Source organism: Rutidosis leptorrhynchoides, chromosome 4 (assembly GCF_046630445.1).
Source record: "Rutidosis leptorrhynchoides isolate AG116_Rl617_1_P2 chromosome 4, CSIRO_AGI_Rlap_v1, whole genome shotgun sequence".
NCBI classification, from domain to species: Eukaryota; Viridiplantae; Streptophyta; class Magnoliopsida; order Asterales; family Asteraceae; genus Rutidosis; species Rutidosis leptorrhynchoides.
Genome location: NC_092336.1, coordinates 193,160,988 through 193,179,779, shown reverse-complemented (window position 1 = coordinate 193,179,779; position 18,792 = coordinate 193,160,988). Strand labels below are relative to the sequence as shown.

Sequence of the window (18,792 nt, the reverse complement as noted above, 5' to 3'; positions counted from 1 at the left end):
TCCATACACCAACGACCAAAAACACCTACAAACACTTTCATTCTTCAATTTTCTTCATCTAATTGATCTCTCTCAAGTTCTATCTTCAAGTTCTAAGTGTTCTTCATAAATTCTACAAGTTCTAGTTACATAAAATCAAGAATACTTTCAAGTTTGCTAGCTCACTTCCAATCTTGTAAGGTGATCATCCAACCTCAAGAAATATTTGTTTCTTACAGTAGGTTATCATTCTAATACAAGGTAATAATTATATTCAAACTTTGGTTCAATTTCTATAACTATAACAATCTTATTTCAAGTGATGATCTTACTTGAACTTGTTTTCGTGTCATGATTCTGCTTCAAGAACTTCGAGCCATCCAAGGATCCGTTGAAGCTAGATCCATTTTTCTCTTTTCCAGTAGGTTTATCCAAGGAACTTAAGGTAGTAATTATATTCATAACATCATTCGATTCATACATATAAAGCTATCTTATTCGAAGGTTTAAACTTGTAATCACTAGAACATAGTTTAGTTAATTCTAAACTTGTTCGCAAACGAAAGTTAATCCTTCTAACTTGACTTTTAAAATCAACTAAATACATGTTCTATATCTATATGATATGCTAACTTAATGATTTAAAACCTGAAAACACGAAAAACACTGTAAAACCGGATTTACGCCGTCGTAGTAACACCGCGGGCTGTTTTGGGTTAGTTAATTAAAAACTATGATAAACTTTGATTTAAAAGTTGTTATTCTGAGAAAATGATTTTTATTATGAACATGAAACTATATCCAAAAATTATGGTTAAACTCAAAGTGGAAGTATGTTTTCTAAAATAGTCATCTAGACGTCGTTCTTTCGACTGAAATGACTCCCTTTAAAAAAACGACTTGTAACTTATTTTTCCGACTATAAACCTATACTTTTTCTGTTTAGATTCATAAAATAGAGTTTAATATGAAACCATAGCAATTTGATTCACTCAAAACGGATTTAAAATGAAGAAGTTATGGGTAAAACAAGATTGGATAATTTTTCTCATTTTAGCTACGTGAAAATTGGTAACAAATCTATTCCAACCATAACTTAATCAACTTGTATTGTGTATATTATGTAATCTTGAGATACCATAGACACGTATACAATGTTTCGACCTATCATGTCGACACATCTATATATATTTCGAAACAACCATAGACACTCTATATGTGAATGTTGGAGTTAGTTATACAGGGTTGAGGTTGATTCCAAAATATATATAGTTTGAGTTGTGATCAATACTGAGATACGTATACACTGGGTCGTGGATTGATTCAAGATAATATTTATCGATTTATTTCTGTACATCTAACTGTGGACAACTAGTTGTAGGTTACTAACGAGGACAGCTGACTTAATAAACTTAAAACATCAAAATATATTAAAAGTGTTGTAAATATATTTTGAACATACTTTGATATATATGTATATATTGTTATAGGTTCGTGAATCAACCAGTGGCCAAGTCTTACTTCCCGATGAAGTAAAAATCTGTGAAAGTGAGTTATAGTCCCACTTTTAAAATCTAATATTTTTGGGATGAGAATACATGCAGGTTTTATAAATGATTTACAAAATAGACACAAGTACGTGAAACTACATTCTATGGTTGAATTATCGAAATCGAATATGCCCCTTTTTATTAAGTCTGGTAATCTAAGAATTAGGGAACAGACACCCTAATTGACGTGAATCCTAAAGATAGATCTATTGGGCCTAACAAACCCCATCTAAAGTACCGGATGCTTTAGTACTTCGAAATTAATATCATATCCGAAGGGTGTCCCGGAATGATGGGGATATTCTTATATATGCATCTTGTTAATGTCGGTTACCAGGTGTTCACCATATGAATGATTTTTATCTCTATGTATGGGATGTGTATTGAAATATGAAATCTTGTGGTCTATTATTATGATTTGATATATATAGGTTAAACCTATAACTCACCAACATTTTTGTTGACGTTTTAAGCATGTTTATTCTCAGGTGATTATTAAGAGCTTCCGCTGTCGCATACTTAAATAAGGACGAGATTTGGAGTCCATGCTTGTATGATATTGTGTAAAAACTGCATTCAAGAAACTTATTTTGTTGCAACATATTTGTATTGTAAATTATTATGTAATGGTCGTGTGTAAACAGGATATTTTAGATTATCATTATTTGATAATCTACGTAAAGCTTTTTAAACCTTTATTGATGAAATAAAGGTTATGGTTTGTTTTAAAATGAATGCAGTCTTTGAAAAACGTCTCATATAGAGGTCAAAACCTCGCAACGAAATCAATTAATATGGAACGTTTTTAATCAATAAGAACGGGACATTTCAAAAACAAAGTTATGTGAGCTGTCCCTAGACTCCATGCGATCGCATGGCATATGCAAAGGAAGCTCATGCGATCGCATGGCCCTGAAATGCTGGCCATATCTATAAAAGGCGACGAATTCAGCGAACAAAAACACATCTTTTTCTATCCACACTCTCTCACGATATATATATATATATATATATATATATATATATATATATATATATATATATATATATATACATATATAATTTATAATTTTAATTTTAATTTAAGATTAATAATAATAAGGGTATGTTAGCGAATGTTGTAAGTGTGTAAGTCGAAATTCTGTCCGTGTAAGGCTACGCTATTATTAATCATTGTAAGTTATGTTCAACCTTTTTAAATTAATGTCTCGTAGCTAAGTTATTATTATGCTTATTTAAATTGAAGTAATCGTGATGTTGGGCTAAAATATTAAAGACGGGGTTATTGGGCTTTGTACCATAATTGGGGTTTGGACAAAAGACCGACACTTGTGGAAATTAGACTATGGGCTATTAATGGGCTTTATATTTGTTTAATTGAATGATAGTTCATTAATTTAATATAAAGATTTACAATTGGACGTACCTATAAATAACCATATACACTCGATCGGACACGATGGGCGGGATATTTATAAGTACTAATAATCGTTCATTTGACCGGACACGGGAATGGATTAATAGTCAATGGACTCATTAAAACAGGGGTGAATTATGTACAAGGACACTTGGTGTAATTGTTAACAAAGTATTAAAACCTTGGATTACATGCAGTCGATATCCTGGTGTAATTATTAAACAAAGTATTAAGACCTTGTTACAGTTTAAGTCCCCAATTAGTTGGAATATTTGACTTCGGATATAAGGATAATTTGACGAGGACACTCGCACTTTATATTTATGACTGATGGACTGTTATGGACAAAAACCAGATGGACATATCGAATAATCCAGGACAAAGGACAATTAACCCATGGTAATAAACTAAAATCAACACGTCAAACATCATGATTACGGAAGTTTAAATAAGCATAATTCCTTTAATTCATATTTCATCGCACTTTTATTTACTGTCATTTTATTCATTGCATTTTTATTTATCGCACTTTTTAATTATCGTACTTTTTAATTATCGCAATTTTATTTATCGTCATTTTATTTATCGTCATTTTATTTATCGCACTTTAAATTATTGCATTTTAATTATCGTAATTTACTTTACGCTTTAAATTAAGTTATATTTATTTTTAATATTTTACATTAGGTTTTAACTACGACTTAAGACATAAAATCGACAAACCGGTCATTAAACGGTAAAAACCCCCTTTTATAATAATAATACTACTTATATATATATATATATATATATATATATATATATATATATATATATATATATATATATATATATATACACATATATATACAAATATAGTTTTAAAAATATAGCGTTAAACTTGGCTAGCTCCCTGTGGAACGAACCGGACTTACTAAAAACTACACTACTGTACGATTAGGTACACTGCCTATAAGTGTTGTAGCAAGGTTTAGGTATATCCACTCTATAAATAAATAAATAACTTGTGTAAAATTGTATCGTATTTAATAGTATTTCATATAAAAATATAACTATTTCGTATACACCTCTGCGCACATCAATTATTTCGGCATTATAACTGCTTACATCATAGCATACACTAAAGATAACTACTCGCTAATTATGGCAACAATATCACAGAACATAATGATAGAAGACATTATATAGAGATGAGGGATAGAAGTACCAGTAGATTAAACGAGTTCCGAATACAAAAGTGACAACTTCAAGACTCCAGACCGCTCCTAATACAATCTTCGGCGTTCTTCTCCGGGTACTAGGTTTCCCGCACGGAGTCGAAGGCCTTGAGAGTATGACTAATATTGTACAAGAGAGAGAGAAGTGAATTGAAGTGTGTGTTGGAATGAATGACAAAGACCCTTTAAATAAGCACAAAATTTGCCTGCAAACGGCTGGCAGGCCATTTGGCAAGCCGTTTGGAAAGCCGTTTGCAGGGCCCATTTGCTAAGGCAAGCCGTTTAACGAGGCCGTTTGATCTGGGCATTTGGCAGGCCGTTTGCCATACTGGCAGGCCGTTTGGCAGCCCGTTAGGCTTGCTGATTCCCTGGATCGTAACTTGATTTCTTGTCTTTCACCGTTTTCGCCCTAGAATCTTCGTTTTAGCTCCAATTCTCTTGATTCTTTTTACACCGTCTTCGTAATTACTTGTTCTTCAATTCTAACTGACGAAGTGGGTATTTTACCGACAAAGTTCGAATCTTTCTTGTTTTTGGGCCTTAATACCGGGGTGAAAACGTGACTTTTTAGCCGATATCAGTTACAATGTCTGAAGACATCATCTATACTCATACCATTAACTCAGAAACCAATAACCAAGATTTAGCCACTCAATTAAGCAACTTGTTGAAAAACAACTTGCAAACCAACCATTCCAAACTTTCTGATAGCTTAAAGATCAACCTTGCTCTCAATAGTCACAATTATGCACTATGGGCAAGGATGATCATAGTTGCCATTGGAGGAAAGTCGAAATCTCTCCTGAAACATTTAAATCAAGAGCCACCAGAAATAGGAGATGAATTGTATGACCAATGGGAACAAAATGACCTATTCGTATTCTCATGATTGATACAAAACATTGAAACCAACCTGGCAAGTAACCTGACCGAGTTTCCCACAGCAAAATCACTTTGGGAGGCTTTGGTGGTCACCTACAGTGGTGGCAAAGACAAACTTCGAGTGTTTGATTTGCACGTTAAAGCTAATGAGCTAAAACAGGCCAATCTATCACTTGAAGATCTCTGGATAATAATGCAAGGTGTTTGGGGTGAAATTTAAAGAAGGGATCCAGACCCCATGAAATGCCTTTCTCACATTCAAGCCTACAACATGATTCGTGCTGAACAAAAACTTTTCCAGTTTTTAAATGCAATTGATAAGCAACATGATCAAGTTAAAAGGGAACTCCTACGGTGTGATCTATTACCGACAGTTGAAGAGGCATACGCTGCCATACGAAAAGAAAGAGCTCACCAACAAATCCTTCATGGTGGAACTCCGGCACCGAATCAACAAGACATCGGAGCAGGGTTAGTTACCACTAAAAGTGTTAGGGTAAGCAATTACAGTCGCCATGGATCACAACCGAATAAATCATCATTCCTAAAAGTTGATAAATCAAAGCTCAAATGCTTGGAATGTGGTAAATCCAGGTATACAAAGGAGCAACGCTTCAGATTAAAAGGATATCCAGATTGGTAGACAAAACCTGGCAAAGCAGCAATGGTAGCGGCGGCAAACGAGCCAACCACCACCATCAATGATCGTAGCTTCGCCGGAGTTGTCACCACACCAGAAACTGATGGTACAAAACTCAAACCCTTTATTTCTCTCTTTACAGAAATTGAAAAAAATAGATCTAGGGTTCATACGAATAAAAACCCAGATAATAAAGAGATCTGTAATTTTAGGGATAAGAAATTTGGGGATAAGAAATTTGGGGAAGATAACATATCTGTACACAAGATAAGTAATGAAAAAATCAATAAAGGTAGGTGTACAGATGGGATAACCGATACGCATGGGGTATCAAATACGGGTAGGGTTACCAATACACGTGGGATACCCATTATACCCAATACAGATAGGGTACCTATTATTAATAAAATACCCACTAAAAGGAATTGGGCCAATATTAGGCCGAATTTAAGGATGGAGGGCTCTAAAGATAAGAACATGGCCTGTTATAGCAAGTTTGATGTGTTTAAATATGGGATGTGCATATTCAAAAGGAAAACTGGACCTAGTAAGCCCACTAAACCTGTTGGGTTTAGTAAATCTGGTTGGACTGAAAGTGTTGGACCAAAAATTAAAACGGTTATGAAACCCGTCTCCACTATTCCATGTCACAACACGTACTCCGTCTTATCCGAAATCCAAAATACTCCAAAAGTAAGCGTTGTTTCAAATGATTCAAAATCTAAGTCTTGGATTCTTGATTGTGGAGCAACGGACACGATGACTTTTGATAAAAATGACATTCTTTTTAAAACTAAACATAGGAAGGATAAAGTACAAACGGCTAATGGTGGGATTGTCCAAGTCAAAAGTGAGAGAACTATTGAAATTTCTCCCACAATTAAACTACCTAATTGTCTATATATTCCATCTTTATCTCATAAGCTGTTATCGGTAAGCCATGTTACAAAAGAATTAAACTGTAAAGTCCTGATTTATCCAACTTTCTGCATCTTGCAGGACATTCAGACAGGACTGTTAATTGGGCGTGGCACTGAAAAAGGGGGGTTGTATTATATTGACGAGGTTTCTCAACAAGGTACCGTGTCATTAGCTCACAGAACACCTACGAGGAAAGCCTGGTTATGGCATAGGAGGTTGGGTCACCCATCAGCCGGATACCTACGTGCTTTATTTCCTAGTTTATTTCCGTTTAATGTTAATTTAAATTGTGAGACATGTATTTTGGCCAAGAGCCATCGTAGTACTTTTAAACCTAGTAACTCCAGAAAAGATCTACCGTTTTCCTTGATTCATTCTGATGTTTGGGGTCCAGCTCCGGTGGTTGGGGGAAAAAATTATCGATATTTTGTCTTATTTATTGATGATCATACCCGAATGACATGGATTTACTTTTTAACCCACAAATCCGAAGTTTTTGATAAATTCTCCCAATTTCATAAAATGATAAAAACTCAATTTAATAAAAACATACACATCCTAAGATCCGATAATGGGGGGAATTTGTTAATGCTTCAATGAAACTTTTTGCAAAAACAATGGGATTATTCATCAATCCTCTTGTGCTCATACACCCGAACAAAACGGAGTTGCCGAACGAAAAAATTGGCTACTCTTAGAAATGACAAGAGCCTTATTAATTGAATCTAAAGTTCCAAAGAGTTTTTGGCCCGAAGCTCTTGCTTCCGCAACCTATCTTATTAATCGTCTAACTACTAAAGTTTTGGTTACAAAAACTCCTAAGGACACTCTTTCCAACTTTTATACCCTTCCTAATACACTTAGCATCGAACCCCGAATATTTGGATGCTCGGTCTTTGTCCACATCCCAAAAAATGAACATAATAAACTTGACCCATGTGCAAAAAAATGTTTTATGGTTGGTTATGGGATAAACCAAAAGGGATACCGGTGTTATAGTCCTAAAAGGCATCACGTTTTTACTACAATGAATTGTGATTTTATTGAAACTGAATATTTTTACAATACCCAACTCACGAGTGAGGGGGAGAAAGAGGATAGTGACACTCTTAGTTGGATACAATGGGCTCCTAATACCGATAATACCCAAACTCAAATGACAAACCCCGACAATATCTAAACATCACCACTTACATCACCACCTAATCCCGAAACAACACAAGATCCTGAACCCACTCAAGATTCTGAACCTGAACCTACTCAAGATTCTGAACCCATCTAAACTCCCTCAAATAATGACTCTACACCCCAAAACACTACCAATTCCTCAAATGATAACAATTCTAACTCTATTGAAACCAGAGAAAAATATGTTCTTCTGCAACGAACCAACAGATGTGTACCACCAAAAAGGTACTTCTCAGAGAAAGAAGCCCAAAGATCAAAATACCCCATTGTCAATATTGCACAAGGAAATCTGTCAATTGAAGCACAAAAATTCAATGCCACATTGTACTCTGAAAAAGTTCCTACTACTATTGACCAAGCAATAAAATCTGAGATTTGGAAAAAGGCTACGGATGAAGAAATAGGAGCTCTCATGAAGAATGACACATGGAAAAAATGTGTTATTCCTCCGGGAAAAAGACTCGTGAGATGTCGATGGGTGTTTACAATAAAACGCAAACCGGATGGCACTACTGAAAGGTACAAAGCCCGTCTTTTTGCAAAGGGATACACCCAAACTTATGGAATTGATTATTTCGAGACATTCTCACCGGTCGCAAAGATTGATACTATTAAAGTTCTTTTCTCCATCGCTGCAAATGAAGAATGGCCACTTCATCAATTTGATGTGAAGAATGCCTTCCTCCATGGTGATCTGAAAGAAGAAGTTTATATGGACGTGCCACCAGGGTTTGCGGGAAACTTCAATGATAGGGAAGTTTGTCGACTTAAGAAATCTTTATATGGGTTAAAACAATCTTCACGGGCTTGATTTGGGAAATTCACACTTTTTATGAAAAAACATAACTTTAAACAAAGCAATTCGGATCACACTCTTTTTTTGAAACAGAAAAACTACTTAATCACATGTTTAATCATTTATGTTGATGATATGATAATAACGGAAAATGATAAAGAAGAAATCTCAAACCTTAAAACAAACATGTTTAAAGAATTCGAAATTAAAGACTTAGGTAAACTTAAATACTTTCTGGGGATTGAAGTACTAAGATCCCAACAGGGAATATTTATTTATCAAAAGAAATATATTCTTGATCTTCTTGCAGAAACAGGAATGATTGACTGTAAACCAGCCGAAACTCCAATGATTCCAAACCAAAAGTTGTACATGGAAGAGGATGCGGACTTCACCAATAAAGAGCAACACCAACAAATAGTAGGAAAGCTCATCTATCTTGCGCATACTCGACCAGATATAGCACATGTTGTAGGAGTTGTTAGTCAATTTATGCACAAACCACAAGTTCATCATATGGAAGCCGCAATGAGGATCATCAGATATCTAAAAGGGACACCAAGTCATGGGGTTGTATTCAAGAAGAATGGACACCTTAAAACACAGATTTATACATATGCTAGTTGGGCTGGAGAAAAGGGAGATCGAAGATCTACATCAGGTTTCTTTACAATCGTCGGAGGAAACTTAGTTGCATGGAGAAGCAACAAACAAAAAGTTGTCTCTCTATCGAGTGCCGAATCAGAATTTAGAAGGATAGCAAAAGGGGTAGTCGAAGCATTATGGATTCGGAAACTCTTGACCGAAATTGGATTTTCTCCGAATGAAGCTATTCAAATCTTATGTGACAACGAAGCAGCCATCGCCATTTCAGAAAATCCTGTTCAACATGACCGAACTAAACATGTTGAAATTGATCGACATTTTATCAGGGAAAAGCTAGATGGTGAAATTATTTCTCTCCCTTCAATACGATCAGAAGATCAGCTAGCCGACATCCTTACCAAATCTGTCAACGGGAGAATCTTCAGTGATGTTCTTGACAAGTTGAACATTGGAGACCCTACTGTTCAACTTGAGGGGGAGTGATAAACTGCAACATCAAAATGGCACAAAGTCAAATTACCATTTAAGGTAATTTGACCTTTGAGATCAGAAAGGTGCTTTCATCCTTTCCCGTTTAGCCACAAGGGTCACATGATCACAACAAGCAGACAACTCAACGGATTCAACCTGGCAAATCAGACTACATTTCCTTATTTGTAAAAATGGGGTTACAAAAGCATTATGGAGCCATCCCTTAAAATAGATATAGCTGTTGTAAGTTTGGTGTATAAATACACTCAAAAATGTATCTAGAACTCAATACAATCTGTATCAAACTTGTTCAATTCAATACAAAGATCACATTCTTATTTTAACATTATTATCATCTTCAGAAAGCACAAACAAACAACCCATAACTTCGTAAATAGAGGTGGATAGGTGGCAACTTAGACTCATCTATAGATAGATCTACCGGTATGGGTTATAATTCCCCTCTAAAGATTCATTTGGATAAACTGACAAAAACAGCTGTAATGAGAACATGTTGATAAAAAGAAGAACAAAAACAGGTTGAAAAGGTCAAGCACGTCAAAAATCAACTGAAGTGTTCGGAGTTACACAGAACGCATCATTATTTCCATTTTACTGCTTGTGAAATACTAAAGAAATTTTGTAGAAAAAAATGTTTTAAATAACAAAAAATAATTATCTATTTTTTGAAACAAGAAATTTAATTAGTATATATATAGAAAAGTTTTTTTAACAACATGTTAGGAGTCCCTAACGAGACTGCACATATGCAGAATATAAAATGCCCTCCACGGAAATCGAACCCTTGACGTTCAGATTCTAACCCTGATAATAATCAGGACTACCATTCGGCTATTACCTACTTGGTAGTATGTATATTAAATAGCTATCTGAAACTTACCTCCAACTAATTGGAGTCAACACATTAAAGTCAAATATTCATGTTACTTCTAAGTAACTACTCAGAATTTGTAGACACACAGGACCTCTTATTTAACAAAGGTTTGACTTTGGAATATGAATCCATGATTATAGAATTAGATGTACATAAAACATATTATTAGATTACATACAAATATAATTGAAAATACAATTTGATTAATCAAATGGTGAATTAATAATTAAATAAAAAACATCAAGTTGATGAAGAAAGACAAATAATCTTATACTACTTGGTCTTAGTTTTAAGATAGTCCAGATGACTTGCATACTTGAAAATAGGAATAGGCCACAATGTTTATAATAAACATATTTTCACTTCTAGAGACAGTTTTGACATCATTCTTAAGTAAATAGGGTTTCGTAGAAAGTTTCTGAAGGAGATTTTTTATTAAAACAACCCATTAAAAAAAAATACTAAAACAACCTATCTCTAATCATTATGCTAATCACCTCATTTCTGACTTTGTGTACATGCTAGTTGACTTTTATTTTCTAAGTTGAAATACTCCCATAAAAACAGAGGTTGCATTTTGCATGATATTTCTTCCAAAGATGATGTTTCAGACTCATTTCAAAACCACCTTTCTGTTACTGCTATTCATTAGTTTCTTAAACCGGGAAATATGCGCACACGCGTTTTCATCCGAAAACATCTTGAATGACCAAGTTTTAGTTCGTGTTGGAATCGTTCTTGATATGGAGTCATGGATCTCAAAGTCCATTCACAGCTTCATAACAATGGCAATATCTGATTTTTATGAACTCAATAGCAATTACAGAACGAGGATCGTTATCCACACAAGGGACTCTGGTGGTAAACCGCTACAAGCTCTATCAGCTGGTACATACTATTAAAGTATTAAGTCTCTTTTTTGAATATTTCTTTCACACGTTATGTCATCATTCTCTCAATGGTATGGTGGGAATTGGCTAAATATCTTCTTATAGTTACTTCTCAAAAATTTAGAGAAATTAACTAGAGATAATTTAACTTAAATATTACTTGTTGGTCATACTAATTATAGAGCAAAATGAATTCTATATGTTAGAATTGAGTATTAATTAGTCTTTGATTTATAAAGTTTTGAACACAGCCACTACTTCCAAACATATCAACTCTTTTTTTTTTCTTTTCTTTTCTTTTCTTTTTTTAAAAAAAAAAAAAAAAGATATCAACTCTGGTTAAGTGCACACTATTCTCACGGCCATATCATTACCTTTAAATTAAAGGTTCGAGATATAAAAATGAGCTCTTATTATTTGAACTAATGTTTAAAGATAAATGAGACTTGCAGATTTAGGCTTGAGTTATCTGGTAATTGAGGGTCAAACAATAATTAAATAATCTTTTAAACTCAAAGTCTGTAAATTAGCTAATTACAACTTCAAATCTTTGTGTTTAATGATATTATGCTGCTGAATATAAATAAAAGCTTTATTATTTTTAGAATTCTGAGCCCCTTCAAAATTTTGGACCTTGTTTGGTTGCACCCTATGCTCATGTGCCGAAGATGCCTCTTACTATTCTTATCCATTCTGAAAGAAAAATAGTTTAATTGCTAATTACGAATATTGTCGTAATTGCCGTCTATGTTTAAGGACTTCGATGTTTTTGGACTTCGTCTTCAAGTTAATGAACTTAGTTTATTGATACATTCTTGTACAGTGCTTGATCTTTTGAATAACATTAAGGTAAAAGCAATCATAGGCCCCGAAACATATCTTGAAGCAAACTTATTGGCGCCGGTTTCAGATAATTCTAAAGTTCCTATATTTACCTTCGCGGGGTCTTCCTCCATGGATTATCCTTACTTGTTTCAAATCAAAGAAGACGAATCAGATTTGTCTAAAACCATTACCGCTCTTGTGGTATCATACAAATGGAAAGATATAATATACTTATATGAAGATGTCCATTATTGGCGGGAAATGTTGTCCTATCTTTTAGAATCTTTGCAATACAAAAACATCCACGTTGGTCACACAAGCGCAGTTCCTGCATCGGCTACTGATGATCAAATCATTCAAGAGTTGCAAATTATAAAGATTAGTCAAACAAGTGTAGTTATAGTACATATGTCGTCTTCATTAGCTTATAGAGTTCTCTTAATTGCGAAAAGTTTAGGAATGGTGAGTGAGAAAAACGCTTGGATTGTAACGTACAAATCCATTGATATCCTGCAAACCGAGAATAATGAAATTATAGAGTCAATGGAAGGAATAATAGGTTTAAGGTCTTACATTCCATCATCGAGCAAGCTTTTAAACTTAACGGCACGATTGCACAATGAATTTTCATTAAGAGAGGTAAATGTGCTTTCCGTATGGGCATACGACACAATTTGGGCACTAGCAGAGTCTATTGAGAGACTCGGGACTAAATTCTCATTTAATACCACTCAAATTGATTCGATTATTCTAAATGAGCTTTCAAGAACAAAGTTTAAAGGTTTAAGTGGCGAGTTTCGTTTAATTAATGGAAAGTTAGCTTCTAATGGATTCAAGATTGTAAACGTGAAAGCGAATGTAGAGACAGGAGACTCTAAAATCACTCCGAAGCGTCGGATTTTGCAAACTGTTACTAATAAAACTTTAAAAGTTGGTGTTTTATCAAGAAGAGTGTTTAATTACTTCATAGATACTCATTTTAATAACCAGACAAATGTAACAACGGCCACTGGTTTCTCTGTCGACGTGTTCAATGCTTGCATTAATGGGTTACCGTATGAAGTACCATACGAGTTAATTCCGTATGCTGATGGAACTTATGATGACCTTATAAAGAAGGTTTATGATCAGGAGATTGATGCTATATTGGGTGATTCAACGATTCTTGAGAACAGATCGCAATATGTTGATTTTACGGCAACTTACACCGATTTAGGAGTAGGAAATATGGGATGCTTTTCATACTCGAGGATAATCTCATACTCGAGGCCCGCTTTTCAGAACAGGAAATATGGGATGCCCTACAAGGATGCGACAGCTCTAAAGCTCCCGGCCCCGACGGATTCAACATGAAATTCCTTAAAAAATACTGGTGGCTAGTAAAAGAGGACCTAACTGCGGCTCTTGACTGGTTTTGGTTGCATTCTGAGATATCCAAGGGTTGCAACGCATCTTTCTTCACACTCATTCCTAAAAAATCTAATCCTATAGGATTTAACGAATACCGACCGATATGCCTCATCGGTTGCTATTACAAAATCCTCACAAAGCTTCTCTCTAACCGTCTCGCAAAAATAATCCATAAAATAATAGGTTCCGAACAAACGGCATTCCTAAAAGGTCGCAACATCCTAGATAGTGTACTCATTGCCAACGAAATTATAGACGAACTAAAACGTAAGAAACAAAAAGGTCTTATTTTTAAAGTAGACTTTGAAAAAGCATTTGATTGTATAGAATGGGACTTCCTCTTCAACACTATGAAGAGCTTAGGCTTCGGAATCAAATGGATAAGTTTCATTAAAGCATGTCTCTCCTCCTCCACAATCTCTATTCTAATCAACGGTTCCCCCACACGTGAATTCACCCCCGGTAGGGGCATCCGCCAAGGTGATCCAATCTCCCCATTCTTGTTCATCATTGCAGCCGAAGGGCTTAACATCCTCGTCAAACGTGCCATCACAAAAAACCAATTCCGAGGTATCCGCGTCGGACATGACGAGATTGTTATTTCCCATCTTCAATATGCAGATGACACAATCTTCTTCGGCGAATGGAGCAAACGAAACTCTAAAAACATCGCTAAACTGTTAAAATGCTTCGAAAACATCTCTGGCTTAAAAGTTAACCTAAAAAAAAGTAGCCTCTACGGGATCGGGGTTCCCAAACCGGAAGTGGAAGATATGGCCAAGGCCATCGACTGTTCGGCGGGCTCTACCCCATTCACGTACCTCGGGTTACCTATTGGTGTCCCATCTACTAAAGCATCATCATGGCACCCCATCATTGAAAAATTCGAAAAACGCCTCTCCGATTGGAAAGCCAAAACCATATCCTATGGCGGTCGGCTCACTTTAATAAAATCCGTACTTTCAAGCCTACCACTCTATTATTTCTCCCTATTTCACGCACCTACCAAAGTCATTAACTCTCTAGAAGCAATTAGAAGAAAATTCTTTTGGGGCGGGTCCGAATCAAACAACAAAATTAATTGGATAAAGTGGGAATTAATCTTATCACCATATGACAAAGGAGGGCTTAACATTGGATCCTTATTTTGTAAAAACATTTCTTTACTTTGTAAATGGTGGTGGAGGTTCCACAACGAAAAAACCGCTTTATGGGTAAAAATAATCTCGAGTATTTACGGGGCGGGGGGCGGGATTTGCACTAACGATTTTTCTAGAAAAGTTTCAGGTAGAACAATTTGGAACGAGATCATTAAAGCAGGGAAAATCGCGGACAACATCGGAATTAGCTTCTCATCCTCGATCAACAAATGCATTGGAAATGGCTCGAACACCAAATTCTGGACCGACATTTGGTGTGGTACGGAACCACTCAACAACCTGTTCCGAAGGCTATACATGCTCGACTCAAACAAAAACGCTTCAGTCGCGGACCGTCTCACACTCTCCAACACAATCACACACGGTTCATGGGCTTGGACTCGTACACCTACCGGACGTGGACTTCGCGAGCTAACTGAACTAAACAATCTCATATCATCCATCTCCCTTACCGAGGCGCCGGATTCATGGAAATGGAACCTCGACCCTTCCGGTTCCTTCTCTACAAAAATGCTATCTCATATCCTTGATAACTTAAAACTCGCAACTTCACACAGTTCGACACCAACACCTAGAAATAAATTCTTACCACAAAAAATCTGCATTTTCATATGGCGTGTCATAAACGGTAGAATACCAACTAGATCCGAACTCGACAAAAGAAATATCGACCTTGACTCAATATTGTGCCCAATTTGCGAAGCGCAAATCGAATCCATAGATCATATCCTCTTTCTATGTCCAAAAACCACTCAAATATGGAGTTCCATTCTACAATGGTGGAAGCTCCCCAACAACTTACTAACTAACTTCTCCGACATTACATCAATCAACCAAAACCTCTCCTCCAATCAAACCGGTACCTCAATTTGGCAAGCCACCAAATGGTCCACCATCTACATCCTATGGAAACACCGCAACTTAAAAGTCTTTAGCAAGAAAGATTGGAACCACGACATCATACTCAACGAAATACAAACACAAAGCTATTCTTGGATCTCAAAAAGAGCAAAAAAATCACCAATCGAGTGGCACCAATGGCTCATAAACCCATCCTCCTACATCTTCTCGGATACACAAAGAACAGGAATCGGCTGAAACTATTCGAATCTCGCATACTCGCATGATCATAGTCATCAAATGTAATCGAGTTGTAATATTCGTTGTATAGTTTATAGGGACTTGTACTTATCCGGTTTATATTAATATAATTTACTTGCTTTTCAAAAAAAAAAAGGAACACTTGCAAGAATCAACCAAAATGACATGTGGATCTTCTTGAGGCCACTTGATGTGGATCTTTGGCTAAGCACCATTTGTTTTGCCATGCTTACCGGTATCGCCATTGTCGCTATTGAGTCGATGCATCAAGGGTCCTTAAGATCGCCAACTCAGCAGATTGGAGCAACCTTTTGGTTCATATTAATGACCTTATTTTTCACTCAAAGTAATATCTCTTTCTTACTTTTATATGTTATGTATTGGGTAATTTTGATTAGTTATAAGTTTGGTTATAGGCAGCGACGGAGCTTCTGTAGGGCAGGGGGTGCCATGGTCCCCCCAAAACATTATGTCCTTAATAGCAAATTCTATAGTTTTAGGGACTAGACATGGTAAATTTAAGTATTGGCCCCACCAACCTCGCTAGCATACTGTATGCGATTTTTTTTTTAATTATTATGGCCCCCTCATTTTTGACGTTCAAGCTCCGTCGTTGGTTATAGGTTTAGATCAATAATAATTTATTAGTATTATTATTAATCTTTAGTGTTAGTATCTAATAAATTGTTAGATAATGTTGGTGTTTTGAATTGGTAGTATGCTGACCCAAACTTGAGAAGAGCAGACTTGGTCAAATTAATTAGTGGAGTACATAGGAATTGTACGTGCAGTCTGGTAGTACCACATACTTAGGAGTACTTAGTTGGCAGTTTGTTTTATTTACATTGAACGTGGGTGCATGTATATATAGGCTATATATAAAACCTTTGTTTTATGTGAGTAAAAATGTTGTCCATGTAGCTTTTGGTGTTGGTTTACTTTAGGGATGGCACCCACAGGCGACGGGCACGGGTCCTTAGTACTTGTAACCCGCATGTATCCGTTTACGGGTAAATTTTTCTGCTCGTACCCGCGACCCGTGGATACCCGCGACCCGCGAGTAAACCCACGGGTTTACAAAATGTGCACTTTAACTAATCTTTATTCACGGATATTCATTACCCACGGGGTTTACCCGCGAATAACCATAAAAATATATTAAAAATTTTAAATCATATAATATATAATTAAGTATATGTATGCCGGTAAACAGATATACCCGCGGGTCGCTCAAACTGGCATCACGGGTCGGGTTTTATCCGCGACGGGTATGGAATACCCGCCCCGCCAACGGGTACAAAATTTTACCCGACCCGTGCCCGCTGTTACATATTTTCATAAATATCCGCCCGTCACGAGCACGGATTCCCGCAGGTCACGGATTTTTTCCCGCCCATTGCCATCCCTAGTTTACTCTGGAGTATTTTACATTTGAGTATTATAAAGGCATGTTCCAACAACATCATAAATACCTAAAAAACGGTCGGGTTGAGTCGAGATCCGAATGACTTTGGGTCGACACGGGTCATAAATCAAATGAGTCATATTTTTTGATGGGTCAAACGGATCGAGTCTAAATGGGTTGGGTTGGTTAGGATTGGGTGAGACCCGTTTCTCATATTTCTTAAACTCGTAACATCTAGAAAATAATATTTTTAAATTCTCGTAATAACCCATTGGACCTTATATACGGAGTTTATTACATGCTTCGTATGGGTCTAAGTTGGACCTATTCTTTAACTGTTTATGAACCCATTATGTTAAATAACTAACCCAATGTACCCATTTTCAAGTTGTGGGTCTCAATAACCAAGTATAAATCATACCTACAAACGTACGTATCATTTAGCCGAAGGTCTTTATGAAAGCAGTCTCCTGACCCTCGAGTAAGGGTATGATTGTCTGCATTCTACCTCCCTCTTACCCCGTCCTCGGAGGATTGGGTAATGTTGTTGTTTTAGAGGTACATATTGACTGATTACTCAAAGTTGTGATGTAGGAGAGAAACTGGCTAGTAATCTTGCAAAGTTTGTGGCGTTTGTTTGGTTATCAGTCGTACTTATTCTGATATCGAGTTACACTGCAACATTGGCTTCACTACTAACCGTTGAACAGTTCGAGTTTGCATCAAAGGGCGGAACTGTAGGATTTCATGGAGGCTCTTTTGTATCAGGAGTGATTGTAGAAAACTATAACTTTGAGGATTATAGGCATAGACCTTACTATTCATACGAAGCATATGCAGACGCTTTATCAAAAGGTGGAAAACATGGTGGTGCTGATGCAATAGTCGATGAAGTCCCCTACATTAAGATGTTTCTTGGACGGCATTCGTCTGATTACGCCATGCTGTCATCTGAACCTATCACTTCTGGTTTTGCCTTCGTAAGTACCATTTAATTTTCCTTCAGATTTCATATATTCTTGTGTGTAACATATCTATTTCGTCCAGATTTTTCAAAAAGGGTCTCCTTTGGTAAGGGATGTGTCAAGGCAAATTGCTAAAATAAGGGAAAATCGAACTCTCGAACGTATTGAGAAGGAATGGTTCGAGAAAGAGTCCTCGTCGTCCCAAGATCTTCCAACAAACCCGAAAACCTTAAATTTTGGAAGGTTTCGAGGCTTGTTTCTTATTAGTGGGATCTCTTCGGCTTTCGCCCTAATGATATCAGTGATTTTGTCAATTTGTGCAAAATTAGAGATTCATAATGTCATTTCTTTCGTCCTGCAGCATAATTTGCTGGCTAATTTGAGGCATCTTTTGCATAGAAATGTCATTAGGATATAAGGAAATAGTGTATGTTCAACTAATTGATTTAGTTGTATAATTCAAAATGAATTAAT

General features: G+C 36.0%; 1 protein-coding gene across 1 annotated transcript; it reads left to right on the top strand.

The window, feature by feature from the left end:
* The first annotated feature begins 11,263 nt into the window (after positions 1 to 11,263).
* On the top strand, positions 11,264 to 18,736 carry LOC139841312 (uncharacterized). The gene is made up of 6 exons (XM_071831536.1): positions 11,264 to 11,450; positions 12,276 to 13,495; positions 13,564 to 15,706; positions 16,085 to 16,294; positions 17,948 to 18,333; positions 18,401 to 18,736. Exons 1-6 carry the CDS (start codon positions 11,306 to 11,308, stop codon positions 18,734 to 18,736), a joined length of 4,440 nt encoding a protein of 1,479 aa, XP_071687637.1. The 5' UTR covers positions 11,264 to 11,305.
* The last annotated feature ends 56 nt before the right edge of the window (positions 18,737 to 18,792 follow it).

Bases quoted from the DNA above. Each gene is read 5' to 3' on its own strand.
- LOC139841312 (XM_071831536.1), top strand. From the start codon at position 11,306: ATGGAGTCATGGATCTCAAAGTCCATTCACAGCTTCATAACAATGGCA. The intron at 13,496-13,563 runs GTAGGAAATATG...TTTTCAGAACAG, and splicing joins CAACTTACACCGATTTAGGA to GAAATATGGGATGCCCTACA. The intron at 15,707-16,084 runs GTACCTCAATTT...AAAAAAAAAAAG, and splicing joins CCTCTCCTCCAATCAAACCG to GAACACTTGCAAGAATCAAC.